Raw genomic sequence first — 21,157 nt, forward strand, 5'->3', positions numbered from 1 at the left:
TGATATATTAGTTGTACTTAACTCCACCTGACTGAGGCCCCGTGGTGCACTGTGGTTTTCACGTGGTTTCTTCCAGGAAGTTAGATGCAGAAAAGTATCTCTTGGCATTTGACATGTTTGTGGTGGCATTTTCAAAAGAAATCATATTGGGATTTTTCATGTTGTTTAGTTTCTAAGGGTTTACTGAACAGAATGATATTAAAAACTGCTGAAAAGTTTCACAAAAGCTGAATATTGCCATTGAATACAACATTTTCTGATTGTAAGCTGTTGTCTGTGCGATAAATCTAATGTTTTTCCGTTGTATATTTGTTGAAATTATTAAATCTGTATGATATTACATTTTTAGATATTTTCAACAAAATTACAATCGCTAATCAGGTACATCCAGGGTCATACTGCTAATACTGGTGTGTGAAAAAAAGAATAATGGGATAACGGTTGGGAGCTGAGTTACAAAGAAGCTATTTTCTGCTTTGTTTTGGGTGGGACTAAAGGGTTTAGCATCAATATCTTTCGATTAAAAAGTATAATAATAATTTAAACCAAGATACACATTAGACAAAGAACCGGCATCTGGTGCCCATTTAAAGAACTGCATTTCAAGGCACTTCAGCTTTGGGTTCAACATTCAGCCATGGTGGCTGACACTGAGGTGGAGCCAGAGGGATTATGACACAGAATAGTACACATGCCCCAAACTCTGCCTTCCCTGAACTCCACCACCTCACCCCACCCCCACCACAATGTTCAGAAACAGATTACATGACCAAGAACTCAGTGACCCCAACAGGTAAACCTGAACACCTTTTCACTCAGGTTTTTTTTAAACATCACAGTATCCCACTGTGAGGCATTAACTGCTTAGGTTTAAAAGATATAACATAAAAAAGTGCTTTCATTATCAAAATCCCACAATTCTGGTCATATTTGTGTGACACCAGAAACCAGTTAATTGTGATTTCCTTTAGGGACATTTTACATTTATTTGATATCTAATTATTAAGATCTGTTGGGACAGATTGGGACAGATTCAAGTCATCAAGCCTTTAGTTTAATTGATACCATAATTTTTAAATCAGGCCCTAAATATTTATGATATCATGTCTCATGTATCAACTCATCATGAATGTTTCAGGCTTTAGGGGCACCACTGAACATGGCCTCCTCTTGCACATTGCTGTCCATCAAGTTCCTCTTTGCCGTTGGCACTTGAGCATCTTTAAAACTTTCAGTAGACGTGGCAGGGTTTATTAGCTCTTTTAAAAACAAGCAGGAAGACCCAAGTGGGTCTCAGCTTGCAGGCTTGAAATTTACAGTCTTTCCAATTCATAGAGTGCCTCTGGGAAAAGAATTGGAGCAGATGCTCATGAAGACACTCTGTTTGTTTGTTGATCTTGCAGCCTGTGAAGACCATGGTATTTTGGAAATCCAAACGTACACCAGCCAATTTCAGCATTTGACCAACCTGCTATTTTTCTATAATAGAGTCTCTATATGGTGGCTTTCTATGTCCATATGTCACCTGTGTGCATGTGTGTCCTCGTGTGCATGCAAACAAACAGAACAGGGACCCACTCATGAAAACGTTGCTCTACAGCACTACTAGTGGACAAAAACTCCACTGGGTACCTTTAAGTAGAAGTACCAGTGCAACAATGTAGCAATACAATGTTAAAAAGAAAAGTCCTGCACAAAATGTTTATTTAAGTAAAAGTACAGAAGTATTATCATCAAAATGTACTTAAAGTATCAAAAGCAAAATGACTTGTTCTGCAGAAAAAATGCCCCTGTGACTGATATATTACTAAATATTACACTACCAGATTGTTAACACAGATGCATCAATGTTTAAGCAGAATTTTACCGTTGTAGCTGGTCAAGGTGGAGCAAATTTTAATTACTTTACATTTAGATTGTCCAGGGTTCCCAAACTGGAGGTCAGTCCCCCCTCCAAAGGTTCACAGGCTACATACATCAAAGAGGTGATGTGATTAATGGGCTAGAACAGGGGGAAAAAATCTTTTGAAACAGTTAATTGAATGAAACATTCACAGATGTTTAAATGGGAAATGTCTCCACATCTGAAGTGTGATAAGGGGACCAAAGTGGACTTTTTTGTAAGGGAGTCACAAGCAAACATGGTTGGGAACCACTGATTTAATCTTTACCAATGAAAACATATTGCACAATTTATAATTTTAGCATGTTTTTTAAATGTAAAATCTGAAAAGTATGCCTGAATGTAGTGCAGTAAAAAGTACAATATTTTCCTCTGAAATTTACTGGAGTATGAAGTACCATAACAGATAAACACTTAAGTAAAGAACCTCAAAATTGTTCTTGTGCTTGAGTAAATGTACTTACAGTAGATACTTTACACAACTGCCATGACTTCAAGAGTGACAAAGTTGTCAGAAATTGGAGTGCTTGGTGCTCTCTTTCAACTGTGTTCATGAATCTAATACACAGTGTGATTGGTTGTGGTTCATTCTGAAATACAGTAAGAAACAGAAATAAGCATAAAAAACAAGAAAACAGAATTTATTTACAGACACTGTAGCAATAGCATCTGACAATATCACTTTTATAGAGTATCTAGCGTAATAAACAATATTAGTGATGTTCAGTCCCATATCTCGATTCACAATCTCAATACAGCTATGTAGAGTTAATCGACAGAAAATGTATCACATACAATCATAATCTCTGGTACAAATCAGATTAATCTTTTTCTAAGCAAAATACAGATTGTCACTCACATCATTTTCCCATTTATACATATTTGTATGAGTAAATACAGTTTATTTACCAGGGCTATGGCACTACTAAATAATGCCGCTTCTACCCCTATCCCCTCACTCCCCAGTGTGCAATAACTAGAGCAAGACCAGTACTTTAATATACTTTGCATTTTATGTATTTTACATAACAGTCTAATGTTTTTAATGTTTTTCATCAATGTTTATCTCTCCTTTTATTATTTTATTTTATTTTTTTACATGTGCTGTGCACTTACAGGGTTCTGCAATTCCATTGTCTTGAACAATGACAATAAAGCTCTATCTATCTATCTATCTATCTATCTATCTATCTATCTATCTATCTATCTATCTATCTATCTATCTTATAATCGACAGCCAACATCTGTTCTTCACAATCCACTTTTGAAAAGGTATACAAGTATTTGTGTTAAGGTATGTAGTGTTTAGTGATGAGCCCAGTGCTGCGATTGGATCGTCCCATCTATCTTGAGTGTGTTTACACCTGATTTCTACGTCTTTTTGATCTTTCTCATTTCAATCTGATCACCCAGGATGCGTGCTAACCTCAGAGGAAAAGGGAACTTAAAGCCAAAGCCACATTGCTGAAATTAATGACCAAAAAAGCATGTTGTTACATAAAATTATCATTTCAATCAAGGTGACTGTTGAGTTTTCACAGAAATTGATGGATTAACATGCCACTGTGTGACTTTATGAAAGCCTTTCCAGTGACATTGGATAACATCAAAATGTTTTCATCAACATTCCTCAGGCTAAAGACAAGACTGCTTTTATAAACTGCTGACATTTTGCAGATTCAGTCTTTTCACAGAACATTAAAAAAGACAGATTTCATTCAAGAGCAAATAATGATGCAGATAATGAAGACATTTTAAGACAAGTGCTGGTATTTTTTCACTCATTTCAAAGAGTTCAGTTTTATTTTGGTCTTTGCCTGTTTTGGAAATCCTCATAAGTAAGTCAGTATCAAGCAGAATACCACAGCTAGCCTGAGGCACACACAGTCCCCAACATGCATGTGTACAGGTAAATGCACATGGCCACCCAGGCACATACACACATCTGATGCCCTCCTACCCTTAAAACGACTTGGACATCATCCAGCTGTTTAGTAGGTGTGTGTGTGTGTGTGTGTGTGTGTGTGTGTGTGTGTGTGTGCTACTTTGCCTCAGGCATGTGACCCATGTAAGACTGTTTACACTCTACCTGTCCACACTTCATCCCTCTTGTGCCTCATTTTATTAGTTCAGTGAAATGCAGTATAACAGGAGATGCAATAGAGCAGGTTGTTTCAGTGGTGAGTTATTAGAGGACAAATTATAAAACAGGTCTGAGTCAGACAGAGTACGGGTGGGTCTGTATTTTATCGAGACAGGGGATTTATCAGACAAAGAAAGTGTTATGGAAATCCTCCAGATCCAATTGAATTATGCTGTTTGATGAGCATTTTTCTTCCTTTTTGGCATAAGAAACTCTTCCTGACATACTAGAGCCAAAGCCAACTCTTCCATTTCCACAGGGAGGACAGAGTCAACACTTCAGCTGGGCAGAAAGATTCACAGTCAGGACTCAAACATGACATTCTGTGATCAGCAGAAGTGGGTTGAAAACCCCAACATCTGAGACACTTGATTGAACACCTGCATTTCAGACAGTGATGACCAAAATTCACACCTTGCAAACACACAATATACAGTCAAAAAGACAAGAAATCCAATTTGTCCAAAAGGACAGAAGAAAATCTAAGACAGCTTATATACAGCTTTCTTTCTTGGAGGAAAATAATGTACCTTCAACAGATCCCATGCTACGTAGAGTAAATAATAGTTATTCATGAAGGCAAAAAAAGCAAAATCAGAATTGACATATCAAGAAACTGTCCCTTAAATGAGTACTGAAGCTTAAAGAAGTTGAAAAGCATAATACGGTGCATCATTACTAGAAATGGAGTTAAACGGTGGGTCAGTTTTTTGTTTTCTCTCTATGCCAGAATTGTGACATTCTGCACACCTGTGTCATTTAGGTCATACCGTTCAGTGTTGCACTGCATGCTGGGAGTTGACTTGGTGGCAGGGCAGAGGAGGGTGCGGAAATGCCTCCTGAAGGTATCAGAGAGGCAGGCGTAGAGGATGGGGTTAGCGCAGCTCCATGAGTACGACAGCAGGACCACAACCTCAAAAGCCCGGGCAAAGGTGAGGACCAGGCCAGTTTGATACAGGGAACAGAAGTTGAAGGTGTAAAACGGCAGCCAGCACATGCCGAACACAACCACCACTGCGACCACCATCTTGGTGACCTGTTTCTCCAGCCGTTGGCTCTCGTGGTTTGGTGTTGTAGCTTGGAGCCGCTTGGACTTCAAGGTGAGCAGCAGCACCGTGTAGGACACCGTCATGACGGTGAACGGCAAAGCAAAGCCCATGACGAAGGTGTAAGAGAGGACGCCGAGCCACCAGGTGTCTGAAACAAGGTCTGGTATACACAGGCCTCGTTCTGCTGAGAAGTGAAGCGCCATGGGAAGAATAGTGAGGAGCGAGAACAACCACAGGAATGCTGAAACTATCTTGGCGCAGCGCGGAGTTCTCCAACGGGCGAACCGAAGCGGGTAGGTCAGCGCCATGTAGCGGTCGATGCTCATCATCGTCAGACAGAAGACACTGGTGAACTGATTGATGCCGTCCAGCACCATGACCACTTTGCACACCACATCGCCAAACATCCAGTGGTTCTGGAAGTTCTGGCTTGCTATGAAGGGAAGACCAACCATGAAGAGTCCGTCCGCCAGTGCCAGATTGAAAATGTACACCGTGGTGGCTGATGACATTTTGTCCAATTTCAAAATGGCAACGATTACCAGGGAGTTCCCAGCCAGTCCCAGGATGCAAACCACCAGGTAGAGAATGGCCATGGTGATACCAAAACCATCAATATTGTCCTCAGCGTAAAAATGCTCATCCACATAGCTCTGATTGTAGTCTATATCTGGTAAAAATAACGCGTCCATTTTGCCTCAGTGTGTCAAATGATCAAAAAGAAAATAAAAACACAAAATTATGCTCAGAACGCTAGCACTTCAGATGCAGTAAATTCTCTGCTTCTGTTCAAATCCCTCTGGAAGCAGTATCGAGAGTCACCTCTTTTACTCTCTGTAGTGGAAGCAAAAGTAGAGGGGAAGGAGTAAACAACTGAACCGAAAAACCTGAAAATCAAACACCGTTTTCAGGTTCAAGAACAGCCAGGCTTCAGCAACTCTTCAACTCCCCCCATCCAGTCAATTGTCACTTCCAAAAACTCAAAGTTTATTCCTTTGTGGTGGAGACTTCTCTCTGATGCCCACGTGCACTTTCTCACACACACACACACACACACACACATACACACACACACACACACTCGCATAAACACACTCAGTGATGCACAGCGCTGTTGAAATGAGCAGGACGGCCGCTCAGACGCTTGCCTGACCGTTCTCTCTCCCTGGGAGCCCTTTTATATCTCTTCCCCCCACAGAGTATGAAGAGTGTGTCTGCTGATGTGTGTGTGTGTTTGTGTGTGTGGAACCCCTCCACCCCCTCGTTCATCAGTCTCCAGAGACTGTGATAAACTCCAGCTTGGCTCACGCCCCTCCTGAGTGCTCCCCCAGTTCCTCTGCCGTAACGCTGTTTCCAAGGTAAACCCCTGGCCCCATCTGCTACAATACTTTTGTTTTCATAACTTTTTCTTTCCAGGCTTTCTTCTCTCCCCTCTGCTTCTGTTTACCTCACCCCTCCCACCTCCCCTCCATCTATTTTGTCTCACCACACTCCACCCCTGGGCTCCCCTCCTTTTCTGCCTCCTTTGCTCCTTCATAGTTCAGTGGGGGGCGGGGGGGCATACAACTAAACCTAACAAACACTCACTCACACACAGATAATAAAATTATCTCATCACTCAAGCCACCCACCTTTAAAACCCAGGCAGAGTAAATCTGTAGATAGGAAAGGGAGGTCCCCTGTCTGTTTTCTCAGGGATTTTGTTTTTTGACATTTGACATGGGATGCTGTTTTTGCTTCTTCGACTCCTTCCGCCCTCCTCCTTGTTTTTCTCAGGACACTCCATATATCACAAAAGGAGGACATATATAGAGAAAAAGTCAAAAAAAGTTGGAAAAAAAGGTGAAAAGGGAGAAAAATGATGGAGAAAGAGGGAGAAGGGGAGCATGTTTGGGGGGGTTGTTAGTGAAGATTAAAGAGCATGGATGAATGATGACCTTCGTCCTGTTGCCGCTCTGACACGCATAGCTGAAATACCCCGGGAACGTCCCCCAGAAAACATCCAGCGTGTTCCACTATCCACCATCAACACAGGCAAAACTAGGCAATTCTGCCCATCTCTTTGACCTTTATCCAGAATTTGATCTAATTTCAAAGACATTTAACACTTTATTTAAGAGCTCATTCATCAGATGCCACAGATTTCCTCAGAAATTTCTTGAGACATACCTTCACTCTGCCTTTTAACTGGTTCCAATTAACTGAAAAAATGCCTTTGTAGTCTAAACTCCTGATTAGGTTGTGGTTTAAGTTCCCCCAGGAGACTAGCGCTTCATCCAATGAAGCCTGTCTCTCCATCCCCCATAAAAACATCCCTGGAAACACTTTGTTTCATGGTGCTAAATTTGGAGACGTTTGACAGCTTCGTATTTCACAGGCAGTATTTCACTGCGGTGTTCAGAGAGACATTCTGGCATCCATATCCACGTGCTGCAGAGCTGTCTGTAACAAAAAGACGAGCCATGTGGAATCAAATGGATAACATCTCTCACGCCGGCAAAGTAAAGGCTAAGGGCTACAGTACTTCACTGTTCATTAGATAATAGGCTTTTTTAAAAAAGACTCATGTAGCCAGGTCGTATTTTTCTCTAAGGACTGTCCTTGCACTTCACAATCTTACATGATCATTGTGGGGTCACAAGAAGAGGTTTTTACTTCCACTTGTAATCTGCACTCCTTTCTAGTGGTTATTTGTTATGTTGATACTTCAGAAATAAAAGTGTGTTCTTGTCTTGTACAGGTCAGATGAGCATGAGATGAAGACTGCCTGAAACTCAAAATGTAAATGTAAACCAAACGGAACTAAGAGTATGCTGCCATGCTAGGTGCTGTGTGAGGCTGTACTGAGGCACAGCAATACTTTGAGCTAAATGCTAATGTCAGTGTGCTAGAGTTATACAGTTAACATCTGGTATGTATTTAGGCATGTGTTATCTTTCCCCCCTATTGATTAAACAATCTTATAATGTTGTTTGCACAGTCTTTGTATTATTCAATTGTTTGCTTGGGCCCCTAATTATACATTATCAAGAATATGTATTTAGTAGTGGAATGTCAGCTTGTTGATAATGTCACTGATTGCGAATTAGCACCAGGTGTGAGATGTGTATATATCAGACTGTACAGTATCTGACGCATGTATTGAATTTGCGTAAGAAAGACCAAGTGCAGCCAAAATGTTGGTTAAATGATGAAATCATTGGGGCTTAGTGAGTGATTGTCTTCCCTTCAGTAAATGTCAGCATGCTAACATGCTCACAATGACAGTGCTATCACACTGATGTTTTGACATCCTAGTTTAGCATGTTAGCATGCTAACATTCACTAATAAGCACTTATCACAAAATACAGCTGAGGCCTGTAGGAATGTCATTAGTTTTGCAGGTATTTGGTCATGAACCAAAATATTGGACAAACTGAAATTTTAACCCGATGACAATGCTAGGTGAAAAGTCAGGAAATTTCATTTGTAAATCATCTAATAATTGTTGAGATATTTCATTTAAGACCAAAAATATCAACCCTGTGGTGGCACTAGAGGGAATCACCAAAGTCATCAGGATACATCCTCTGGGAATCATGAATGTCTGTACAAAATGCTGTGCCAATTCATCTTGAAAATGTCAAACTATGTCACTGAGTGGATGAAAACTTTCCTCTGCTGGAGCTAGTGGAAAAGTCAGAGAGTAACCAATGTCATTAGGATTCACCTTGAAGGGATGAGATGCTGAATATCTCTGGCAAATTTCATGGCAATCCATCCAACAGTTGTCAAGATATTTCCCTCTGAACCAAAGTGGTGGAATGACAGACCAACATTGCCATCCATAAATCCATGATGCTAGCGTGGCTACAAAATCCCCAAATGAATCACAGGGACCATCTGCAGCTTGCATGCATTATTATAATTATTCCAGTAAAATGTGAATCAGACAGTGTTATTGTAACTTTGACAAAAATCGTTTCATAAGAGGGCATTTTCAGTAAAAGATGTTAGATGGCACACGGCACCAAATGCCTTCAGCCTTCCAGAGAAGAAATCTGGAAAGTAAACAAGTCTAATTATCTTGTTTATTCTTTCTGGGTATCAGCTTATTTTCATCTTTTTTTTGTTTCCCAGCAAGACTGACTATAAATCTAAAGTTACTCATGAGTTATACAAATTCCTGTCATTGCAACACTGGAATGAAAAATATTTAAGGGAATGGCGGAAGAACAATAATCTCAACTGCACTTTAACATCTGTGTTTCATTATAGATAAAGCTGCCGTGACATAATTTAAATACATCAGTGGTGATTTATTGTGTCCAGAGTAGCATAGTCACTTTTATGTGTCACAATGGTTGGTAATAATTATTTTTAAACAGCTATTCGCAGGAAAAGATACTTAAACTTACTAACACTGTAATAAGGGTTAGTGACACTGTACCACTGTTTTTCTTTGGCGGTATATTCTTGTTATTATCATTCAAAAATGTCCAAAATATGCGGCATGATATCAGGCTGGGATATTTCCAATGCAGGTGTTTTGAAGATGTATTAGCATAAAACAGCAGGGATCTCAAACATCAATGGCAAACATCAGTTTTTGATGTCAGTTCCTCAGAATCAAAGAGCAAGGGCTTCTTTCTTGAGCTGCCATTTTGTACCGATTTTTGGTAATCCAATAAGGAGAGAAACCATTGAAGAAAAAGCAGAAAGATTTTACAGTTTAGCCCCAAAAGATAAGGATGGAATGGAGACATTAAAGGTATGCTGCATTTTAAGTCATGGACTTCACTTCACAAAATGTCACAGAATTCATTCCCTTGACTTTTTACCTTAAAATTCTTATGAGAATTAAATTATTTTTTTCTCATGACAATTTCTGTAAGCTGATGTTTTCGGTTACATTTAATATTTGTGGAAAATTCGGATCATATGCTAATCAAAGGTTGCAAATGTGGCACCTGGATTTTGTTTTTCCCTTTAATTCTATAAATCTATGATTTATTCATGTATTTCTGTCTTTCTTTGACAAAAACTACAGTGGATGACAATTAAGTGGAAGGTACATCATGACTTCAACATCAGAAAACATTAATATATTGGAATCATTGTTTATTTGCTGATTATAATGAAGGTCACTTATTGTGGGTTTGAGGACAAATGGCTCATCATTCCCTCCTTGCTTTATGAGAAACTGCAAATGGTGCATTCAAAAGAGTCTCCTATCCACCTCCATTCACTTCTTCAGTAATTTGCAGTACTGTATTGAAGGTAAAAGAGTAAACAGATAACAGGCAGAAATACCCCTTCTGTCTTGTTCCTTTGTACACAAAATAACCAATGAAAAATACTGTCAGCGTCTAATTGATTAAGAACTATTAATTCGTATCACCATCATCCAATGTGTTACAAAATAATTGCCACTGTGCTTTACAGCAAACTTTTAAATCCTAGCTGGAAAAAAATCTGCAGAGGAAGTGTACAAAAAAGGAAATTTAGAGAAGAGAGATTGCATCAGTAAAGGGATCAAATGTCAAGATGACAAGGAATTACCGCTGAGAGGTGAATGAGAGCAGCAATTCTGGAAACTTCTACTGGGAAGAAAAAATTCCTGAACAAAATCCTTGCAATCTGTTCCTTGTCAAAAACAGTAAAAAGTCCACATGTGCACACACACGTGCACCCAAATAGCAGTGGTGAAGTCTTCAGATCCTTTACTTAAGTAAAAACAGTGATACTACTGTATAAAAATACTTTGTTAAAGCTAAATGTTCAGCTTTGAAAATCTTACTTAAAAGTACTATTAGCAACATGTACTTAAAGTTGAAAAAATAAAAATGCAGAAACATGGCCATGGCCCCTGCGAGTGTGTACACGCACACACACACACACACACACACACACACACACACACAGATAGTTGTACCTATAACAATGCAACATATTTAACAGGCTCATATGTTTTGCATGTAAAATTTTAATATGTTAGCTAACCGATAACTAAAACGGACTGGAGTAAGTAGAAGTACAAAAAGACATAAAATGGAAATACACAGATAAAATACAAGTATCTCAAATATGTACTTAAGTACAGTACTTCAGTCACTGTATTTACTTACATTCCACCACTGCCAAAAACACACAACACACACATACCTACTGCAACATGACACTCACACAACCACTCAACTGTACACACACACACACACACACACACACACACAATATATAAATAAATAAAACAGCTTGTCACATTTTCATGTGTTTGCCTGATGCTTTGTCTCCTGTGTATTCTTATGAGATCCTCACAGATTTCAAAAATCTATTTTCAGATTAGATGTATTTTTTCAACAGCTCAGATAAGCTTGATCCAGTCTTGCGTCTCTGATGAGACAATGAAATGCACTTTAATATTGTCAAATGTTTCTTTCTGAACTCCCTTAAGGACCTCTATGTGTGCATACTTTTTGAACATGTTTTTTTTATGAATGAAGGCGCCCTTCGCTACTGCTGTCAAAGCGATTGACCAATAGGCTGCGAGGAGGGGCGGGTTTTTATTGGTCATAGACACGTGTACCGGGAAGTAGGAAGTAAATACAGAGGAGTAGAGGTGCCACTGGAAACAAGTAAGTAAACCTGAGACTAATGTCAAAAACAGCGATAATGTGAACTTAGGGTAACGTTAAACTTTGCCGAATGAGTGCATGTTGTTTGATAATACATTAGAACAGCGTTTTAGCGAAATATAACAGTGTTATGTATGATATAAGGCGAGAAAGCATCTCAGGTTAGCCGGTTGGCTGTCATTTACAGGTTAGTCACGTCGGTTACCTGTTAACATTATGTGCTGCATGTGTATGTGAGAGAGTTTGTACCTCAGTTACATGAAAACCAGTGAAAGTACACACTGCAGCGTTAAGGAAGCCGCATTAAAGCAGTTTAAGCAGCCTACTTTGACAGTGAATGAGTTTAAAAAAAGACATTTCTAGCAGTTTCTGTAAAAATGTTAGCTGTCGGTTAAAGCTGGGAACACATAACTACACACCAACGTATTTAACTTCACATTAAAAACTGATTCCTCATTTATGAGATGACTATCAACATATCAGTAGTCAGTGCACTATAAAAGCATCTTTCACTGCTGCTGTGTGGTAAATATTCCCATTGCATATATATATATTTGTTTTATTAATGTGTTCATGAAAATATCATTTGATGGTTATGTAAAAGCAGTTCCTACAGCTTACACTGGTAAATATCTCCAAGATGTGTCAGTTAAAGCTACTTTAAAGTGAGACCATGTAACTTTTGAAGGAAGAAATAACATAAACGCCTTCTCACAAATAAAAAATTGAATTCATAAGCTATAAAATGCGTGTCATAAAGTGTGAGCAAACCTTGGGTAGATATTACTGTATAAAAGACATGAATAGGGCTGGACATTATGGACAAAATACAAATACCTTGATATTGATATATATTGACTATTGGTGCTTTCACAAAATATTTACACAATGAGATTTTTGATAAATAATCATCAGTAATGTGGATATAATGACTAGGTGGGTAAAGGCAAGTAACAGAACAACTAGAACAGTCGTAAGTTCAGAAAATTACATCACTTTATTGTAATGCAGCCTTTAAAACCAGGAACAGAACACTTATGCTTATCTAGTCTCATACACAATATTGATATAATATTGATAATTTGCCCAGCCCTAGACATGACTGACTCTTTCTTTAGGACTCTTTTATACTTATGCCACTGTTACATTACATTTTAACATTTACCATTATACAGTATTTTTGATTAACGCCAAATAAAAAAAGAACGTAGAGGCGAAGTTTATGTTTATGAATGCAACTCTCCTACTTAAATGATTAGAATTTGAAAAGTGTTTTGTTGTGTGAATGACAAAAGTATTAAGAGCACCTGCTGTACTTTGCATTTATTATGGCAGAAACATGAATCTTAAACATATTTTAGGCTGTAATATCTGCTGACTCCAACAGGTTTAACCACACAGATGCAAACAAAAAAAGTCCAGGACATTAACATCCTTGGTAAACAGGATTTAACGTTCATTTGTTCTGTTGTGTGCTGAAACAAACTCAGCAGGTGTGGGTCAGACTAGTAATACGAGGGCTTAAAGACACACTTGTTGATTTAAGATAAGTCAGCCAAAGTGCATTTACCTGGATGTGTTATCTGTTCTCTGTCATTCCTGTTTATACAGAGCATCAACAATCTCATCCACATACCAGAATCATCATAACAACACCTAGATAGAGACAATATTTACTTCAGCCTCGTAGGAGTATTTAAAAGTAGGGCAGCTACTTGAAGTTTTTCACTTTATTCTCAAAGTCTTTTAGGAAAGAAGAGAACAAGATATCATCCCTAACATGACGTGAATGCACAATTGGATAACTTTTAAGTGTCTGTGTGTGCAGGTCTGGCACCATGCTAGAAGGCTACAGCCCCGTGACCCAGGCCCTGTTGGGGACTCTGTTCACCTGGGGTCTGACTGCTGCCGGAGCCGCCCTGGTGTTTGTCTTCTCCAGCCGGCAGGTATCGTATGAACACCGGAATCCTCTGTCACTCTGGGCTGTGGCAAACATTTTACACTGAATATTTTATGTGGATTTTCATCATAGCTTCAAGTGAGGCACAAAATCAATCAAATATATTAGTGATGAAATAAGCCAAGCTGTAAACAGCACATAAATTAACAATATGTTATGTTAAGATAACATGTTTTGTAATGTTCTCAGCCATTCATTGCCTGAGAGTGTGTTACAGCACATCACATGAAACCCTTTTATTGACAGAACCATGTTGCTAGTTTTTTGTTATCTCTGAACCTGTGACTCTTGGGCCATGTTGCATTTTTGCCTGTTGAGTCAACAGTATGAAGTTTACTGTAGGGTTACATGTTACACTGTCAGGGTTTGAGGATATTGATTTGACTGACATGTACGCAATATGTCTTCCTGTCTGCCCCTTTCAGAAGCGCATCTTGGATGGAAGTTTAGGCTTCGCAGCAGGGGTGAGTTGGATTCCTTTTTTAACTGAACCACACTCACACATTCAGTACAGGTAGGAGGATGCTGTGCTGTAATGGCTTTTGGATGTTTTCCTGTGGCAGGCTGAGACACAGAAATAATGTGTCACATTCAGATGCCACATTATTTCATAAAAGTTTGAGATAAATGTTCCCCCTGGAGGAATTCTTGGCCTTATCATGTCTAAAGAGGCATTATACTGCAATAGAAAATATATCCCCAGAACCCCAGTATCTGACTCTTACAATTACATTTTTTGATTTCCTGCAAGGGTTGCGGTTCACAGACGATATTTATCAAATGTCTCAGAGGAGGAAGACATGGGCAAATCTAAACTGGCACATAAATGTTATGTCTTAGAGTGATGTCTGTTAAAATAGTATCTGTATCTCTTCCAAGATTTAGAGAGCTGCCACAATATATGAACCTATTAGAAGTTCACAGAAGAGGGAAATGATGGGATAAACATTTATTCACATTAGTAAATGATCAATCACTGACACATCGAGCAGACACAGAGGAAAATTAGTTGTGTGTTTGGTCACTTGGCAAATGTACGTCCGGTAATCACTCTCCCTTTTGCTCCTTTTTGGTCTCCACTGATTACCTTATTCCTGAGGAAAATATCTGGCTCTTTAGCTGCTAATTGCTGTGCTACATTCACCAGCTAATCACTAACTTTGTCTGTCTGCTGTTCGATGGTGGACAGGTAGCGTACAGCTTCCTTCTGCTGCTGGAATCAAGGCTGATGAGAGCTCTGGGACTGAGCCAAAACAGTAAAGTTTTGGGTCATAAAACCAAACCAATGAGCTGAAAGATTGGTGATAATTCTCTGTGGGTTTGAGTGCCACCTGGCTTATTACACATAATCTTCTGAAATTAAAAAAATGGCACAGCTCTAAATAAAACCTGTTGTAACTTATTCTCAAAAAGGTTTACCACCCTGCACAAAGAGAGTCATGAATAGTCATTGTCAAAAACAGTTCACATGAAAAAGTGTAGATAAGCAGAGAGCAGACCACCAACACTGCCAAAACATTGACATTATTATAGTCAAGTCATGCTTACATTAAAGCTATGGGCCAGTGAACTTCTTCATTAGGTTTTCTTGCAAAACAGTGTTAAGCAACGTGCTGCATCCACCCGTTATAAGCCCTTTTAAAAAGCAGAGGAATTCACTGTGAGTAACTTTTTTTTAGTTTGTGATATACTAACATTTTTATACACCACAAAATTGTCTTAAGTTTTTTTCCACATCAAGGTGAACAGTAGATCTGCTTTCCAGTCTGTTGAATGTGTTTTACTGATGTCACTACAAGATGACATCATTCATTCTTTCGTCTAACATAGAATCTAGAACTATTTTTCTACCTCTTGCATGTAGCAAACTCCTGAAATCATCCTTAAATCACATACTTTTGTGAAATGAACATATATTTAGTGCTGGTGAAACCTTACTTTGTGATTCCTTGTGGTGATTCTGAGATTGCTGAGAATTACAGGCCCAGATAAGTAAGGTGAAAAGACTAATGCCCAATGATGAGAGATTAGCTACGCTTCCTCAAGACAGAGAGTGGCAGGAAAGATAGACGTAATCTCAGTCAGCTCTTATCTCAGCTCCATCTTGACGGCTTTTTAATTACATCCCAAGCTATACTTATGATCTTATACATCCAAATGCAATAAGGCATAGACAGAGAAAAGCTGAGGGGTGTTTCTGTAAGACTTAAATTCTTTCTCATTTTATGAATATGCTTTTAATATATAATCTTGAAAAACCCAGCCGCTCAGAATGAACACGGTGAATTATTGATACAAAGGGGCAGAGTTACTCCAGTTTTACAGCCTCTTGTTGGCATAATATGCTTTTACATAAATTTATTTTAATAAGAAACTCCATGTTTCATACTGTTCCTTGCATATTATATGTAGGTTTGTGGCCCTGATAACCCTGCAGATAGTCTGTTATTAGTAGCTGATGGCATAGCAGAATGTACAACCAGTGTCCAGATTGTGTCTTTTTTTTCATTTTACTGCTCCAATTCGGCTCCAGTTAGGTTTATATTACTGTAAGTTTTTGGGTTGGTTACAACAGTGATGAGAAATAGATGCATTTGTTTTTACAGTGTACCTATTTGTAAAATACAAATGTAAGAAGTGGTCTGCATCACTAACACATGATATATGGATGGAGAGAGACTTAGTGCTGCCACTGAAAGTAGCCACTTTGTGCAATTCTGTGGTTGTTGAATGCTGAGTCCTCCAGACACGCCAAGTGGCAAGATTGCTGCTCCACTTGGCTTTTATACTGGACAAATTCAACCGTTAAACTATATCATTATCTGAGGAAACATACCTGAGTTGGTTGAGTGAAGATGGAAAGAGGAGGGGAGTAGACTTGTTTTCCCTTTATGCCATTTTCAAAGAAGAATGTCCCGACCAGCCTTGGGATCGCTTGACAGAAGGTCAAACAGGTGCTGGAGTAGGAGTAATATTAAAGAGATGGGGGCAGATACAGAGGGAGGGAACGTTACACAGCAGTAAGTGATGGTGCTTCTCTTCAGTGATGGATAATGGTCCGCAGAAGCAGAAATACCTTTCATCATTCTTTTAACCATGTATCCCTGTCCTTTCACTCTACAATATCCCTTTTTTGTTGTGTAAAGCATAGAGATCACACAGGTAGAGTACACACACACACACAGGCAATAAAACACCTCACAATTCTACAAGATCTGACTATCTTGAAGCAAGGAGGTAGATCTTTGATTCAGATAAGAAAAAAACTCCTCTAAAAACATTTAATGGAGAAAAATAAGAAGAGGGAGCAACAGAGGAAGGATCTTTCTCTCAGGAGAGGCAAAAGATGTTTGTGTGTGTACGTCACAGATTGAATTTCTGGTGCATATTCACTCTGCTGCCAATTTGTTGATTTCGTCCACAATAACAAACTAAATACACAGAGTAAATGCAAAGCAAATGATGGAATAATGTTTCAAATGTCTCTGACCTGTAGATGCATTTTAGTCTGCATTTAGCTATAATGAATATTGGCAGCATATGTGATCCATAGCTGTGAGATGTATGATAACCTTCACTTTCAGTTCAATAAGTCCCTGCAGCTTTCCGAAGGCAGCAGGACTGACGTGTGTGATAAATTTACAGCCTCTGATTGCAGAAGCGCCGTTCCGAAGCAAGGTGCCATTTAGCACGCCGTCCTCCATGTTTACCCTGATTAAATCACATGCAAATGACACAAGCGGCTACAAAATAACCATTATTTCAACATTATCTCTGAGAAATCATGTTTTCCACTCAGTTTGGTATCGTGCATGGTTCTAAATACTATGATACCCATAAGCCTCAGCCACTGATGCGAAGAAGCAAGTTTAAGAGCCAGTAAGAGTTGTAAATCTTTTTCTGTTTTTATGCACAAAAACAGATATTTGTTAAGTCAGGCGGCCATTTGTTGTAACTATGATTTAAACTGAAGGAGTTTAAGTGTTCAAACTGTCAGTCACCTAACATTGTCTCTGCAAAAGATGAAGAGAATCTCTACTTCTGGAAGCCTGGATGCCAAAATATACCTCCTCCCACTTCATGACATTATCGCTCCATCCAAGAAAGAAAGAAAACTGAGCACACCTCAGAATGCATAGAGGAAACCGATATGGATTACTACTGCTGTCATAAATTAAAATCCCTCTATAGGATAACCTAATGATGTTTGACAGTATAACACATTTTTTGAATATTGCTCACAAATGTTATTGGACTAGATAATCTTACTACACTTCTAAAAATCTGATCAGAAGTGGTAAAAATATCTATCTATATATTATAGACATACTTAATTGGAGAGAGAGAGAGATTCATCAGTCAAATGTTATTCCAGAGAAAAGTGTTGGGGTGACTCATCAAGACATTTCATGCTCAAAAAGACTGTAATGTACAGAACAATTGTCAGTAAAACAGATAGTAGGATATCAAACAACTACTGGTCTCTACTGTTGTATGCACAATTTGTAATGCCCACACATTAAAATATATCCACGCAGTGCAGCAGACTTTGTCACAGCTCATCTCAGAGACGACGCCGGTGTAACGCACCTGCTACATTCTGTATTAACACGGCATGCACTGAACTTGAGCCTTTGCCACAAAATACATATTTCCCTGCAGAACAGACATGCTCAGGTCCTGCACAATACTTAACATGAAAAGTCAGTGGTGTGTGTGCATGTGTGTGCGTGTGTGTGTGTGTGTGTGTGTGTGAGGCAGGGAGGTCGTTTCATGACCTGCATGTGTCATGCATTTGGCATCTCATGTGATTCAGATGCCATCCTGTTCTCATGCTTTACATCTGCTGCCCCCCCCCCTAACTCGCACGCCCTGAATCCAACACACACACAGATCCAGATGGACACACACAAACACATACACATAGACACGCCATGCGATCTTTGTCACAGCAGAAAATCACGTCATGCTGTCCCAGAACACAGCGTCCCTCAGCTGCGATTGTTGGCGAAGGATCACAACAATTTAAGATCATTTTGTTTGTCCCTATATCTCTGTTTCTCTCTCTTCATCCCATCCCTCCAGTCGCACCTCTCTCGGCATGTTTTTGGCAATGACGCCGTTAATTCTGTTATATTGGATGGAAGAAAGCAGTTACAGTAAATGATGTGAGCGGGCTTCATTCTAAGGCCAATTTTCTCTTTATCCCAAACATTTGAAATGAATGTCAGCTTTTCTTTTATAGGGTCAGTTGATATAACACAGCAGTAATTCCTCTACATCTAGTTTATGAATTTGACTCCAGTTGACTCTGAGGAAGTACACTCATGTGTAAATAATTTTAATTGGATGATAGGTTTTCACTGGCGTATAAGAATGTCACACTACCCGCTGCACTGGAACAACCTCTTGCCAGCAGACTTTCCTTCAAAACATGTTAGACAATGTAAATTAGCAGGATATGAATAGAGTTTGTAAGAGATTGGGAACTGTAGGTGTTTTCTGTCGTGGTGCACACTCAGGAAGTGATTTACTCTTCTAACTTGTGAGGAAGAATTAGCAGGATTTTGTATACTTGGTGAGCAGTGATGGTAACCATTCCTGAACACCTGCTGTACCTTCACCTACCTTCAGAAAATCCAAGTTCTAAAGTTCCTGGTTCTTATTTGTCAAAGTGTCTCATGCGAAGGCTTAATCCTACCCTTGGAAAGTATTTCCGTCTCCTCCAGGATTGAGCACAACATCAGCAGAGTATCACACCACCCACAAAATCTAGATAATGAGTACTTCCGATTTAAGTTTAATTTGCATCAAGAAAAAAAAATGGCTTACACAGTGCCGTGTCAAAGCTGTGTGTTTATTGCATGTGAAAGCTCTAATACGACATATATTCAATAATTTCCCCAACACGAAACGTGATTGAAAGAAATAGCGGTTTCCTTGTCAGTGTCATGAACATTCATGTGCTGTAAATGATTGGTCCACGCATAAATGAGGACACAATTTAAATGAATTAATACCACAGTCTCAGCATATGTAAGTTATGCATGCTTGATTCTTGATGTTGTAGCTTATACGGCCTGGGTGAACATGACACACAGATTATGCTTGTAAACCCTGAGAACAGTCCAACAGCAGTGCCAAAGCATCATGTAAATGCACAGCAATACAGAACTACTTGATAAATAACATAAGATGCTGCACAAAATAGTGGAAGACAAAGGAATAGATGGAATTTAATTTCGTTTTTATCAATTGGGCTTGAAGGCTCATTCATAACCTTGGACGAAAACATTTTTATCTCAAGGTAAACTTACTTGTTTTTTGTAGTGGTTTCAGCCATATCTGTTGGCTGTCAACAGTAGGTGAAGTTCGCTCAGTTGTCATGGAGATGCTTTAGCTGTTATCACATGATTGTATATGAGGAGAAATCTTAACAACTAAGCTTCATAGTTTACATAATTATCATGTCCTGCTCTCACTTCTAGTCAAACTTTCATCACATTTTCTATCAAGATGAACTGCTTGATAAATATGTAACCTGATGGCACTGCTGCTGGAATCAATTTTATGCTGCCCTCATCGTAGTTTACACTCTGATCATAGTTATCTCTGACATTGTTATATAGATTGTAGACGGCTGTTTCAACAACATCAATCTCAAATCTTAAGTCAAAAAGTAAAACAGCAGGTGATACAGATCTTTCTCTGCCAGAAACAAAGCTATCTAAAATCTAAAATATTAAAATATGACAGTTAACTTCAGTCTGCCCAATGAGGAGTCTGGATTTAGCACTCTTCTACCGAGAGTGCCAATAATTCATGCACATTAGTGTGATTCTCTGTCTCCATCTGGTTGACTGCACACTCATATGAATGAAAATAATTGATACACCAAGTAAATGTAAGTAATTCATGCGCTGAAACAAAGCAAATGGTATTTGTTGTGCACAAAGCCTTGCAAGCTGTTGTGAAGGAGAGGGATTTGCCAATAAATAGCATTTTATGTAATTATACTATTCAGGATTTTCTCAAGGTGTGATATTTCCCAGAATTGAGACCAGAACATCTCCAAAAGGCTCTACAGTGATTTGGGGTATTCTGTGCAAGCTTAAAGGAGCTGTAGCAGAGGTCTAGCTGTTTGTCCATATGGACTTTAGTTCTGTTGCTATGCTGCCGCCAGATGCATGTTGGGTGTGATTTAAATGTTCATTGGCATCCTGAGGGTTAGACAGTACCTATCAGGAATACTTAACAAGAGTGCTGTGTGTTTATTCTGTAGGTTATAAAGACATGGATGCACACAGAATATGAATGTTTGGATATATTGGGAGAGTAGTTCATGAAGAACCGCTTTCTTTTAATTGCATTAGATTGCGTTATTTCTGCTTTTGAAGGCAGCAAATTAGCCATTACCGTAAGCTTTATAGGATTTTACCCACACACGTGTATGCATGTATATTGACTGAACATATGGATACCATGGA

The 21,157-nt window shown here is 39.0% G+C and overlaps 2 protein-coding genes across 3 annotated transcripts in view; one reads left to right on the forward strand and one right to left on the reverse strand.

The window, feature by feature from the left end:
• Positions 1-2,576: 2,576 nt before the first annotated feature.
• Positions 2,577-6,224, reverse strand: LOC137172381 (somatostatin receptor type 2). The gene has a single exon (XM_067576781.1). It carries the CDS (start codon positions 5,785-5,787, stop codon positions 4,768-4,770), a length of 1,020 nt encoding a protein of 339 aa, XP_067432882.1. The 5' UTR covers positions 5,788-6,224; the 3' UTR covers positions 2,577-4,767.
• A 5,433-nt stretch (positions 6,225-11,657) lies between these two features.
• LOC137171978 (zinc transporter ZIP11-like) overlaps positions 11,658-21,157 on the forward strand; it is a 132,950-nt gene continuing 123,450 nt past the window's right edge. For both annotated transcript variants that reach the window (XM_067576216.1, XM_067576217.1), the window contains exons 1-3: positions 11,658-11,710; positions 13,539-13,656; positions 14,096-14,134. In XM_067576216.1, coding sequence (XP_067432317.1) covers positions 13,549-13,656; positions 14,096-14,134 — 147 coding nt within the window. In that variant the 5' untranslated portion in view covers positions 11,658-11,710; positions 13,539-13,548. The remainder of the gene's footprint in view (positions 11,711-13,538; positions 13,657-14,095; positions 14,135-21,157) is intronic.

Source organism: Thunnus thynnus, chromosome 20 (genome assembly GCF_963924715.1).
Source record: "Thunnus thynnus chromosome 20, fThuThy2.1, whole genome shotgun sequence".
NCBI lineage: Eukaryota > Metazoa > Chordata > Actinopteri > Scombriformes > Scombridae > Thunnus > Thunnus thynnus.

Coding starts and splice junctions, on each gene's coding strand:
- LOC137172381 (XM_067576781.1), bottom strand. CDS start 5,787: ATGGACGCGTTATTTTTACCAGATATAGACTACAATCAGAGCTATGTG.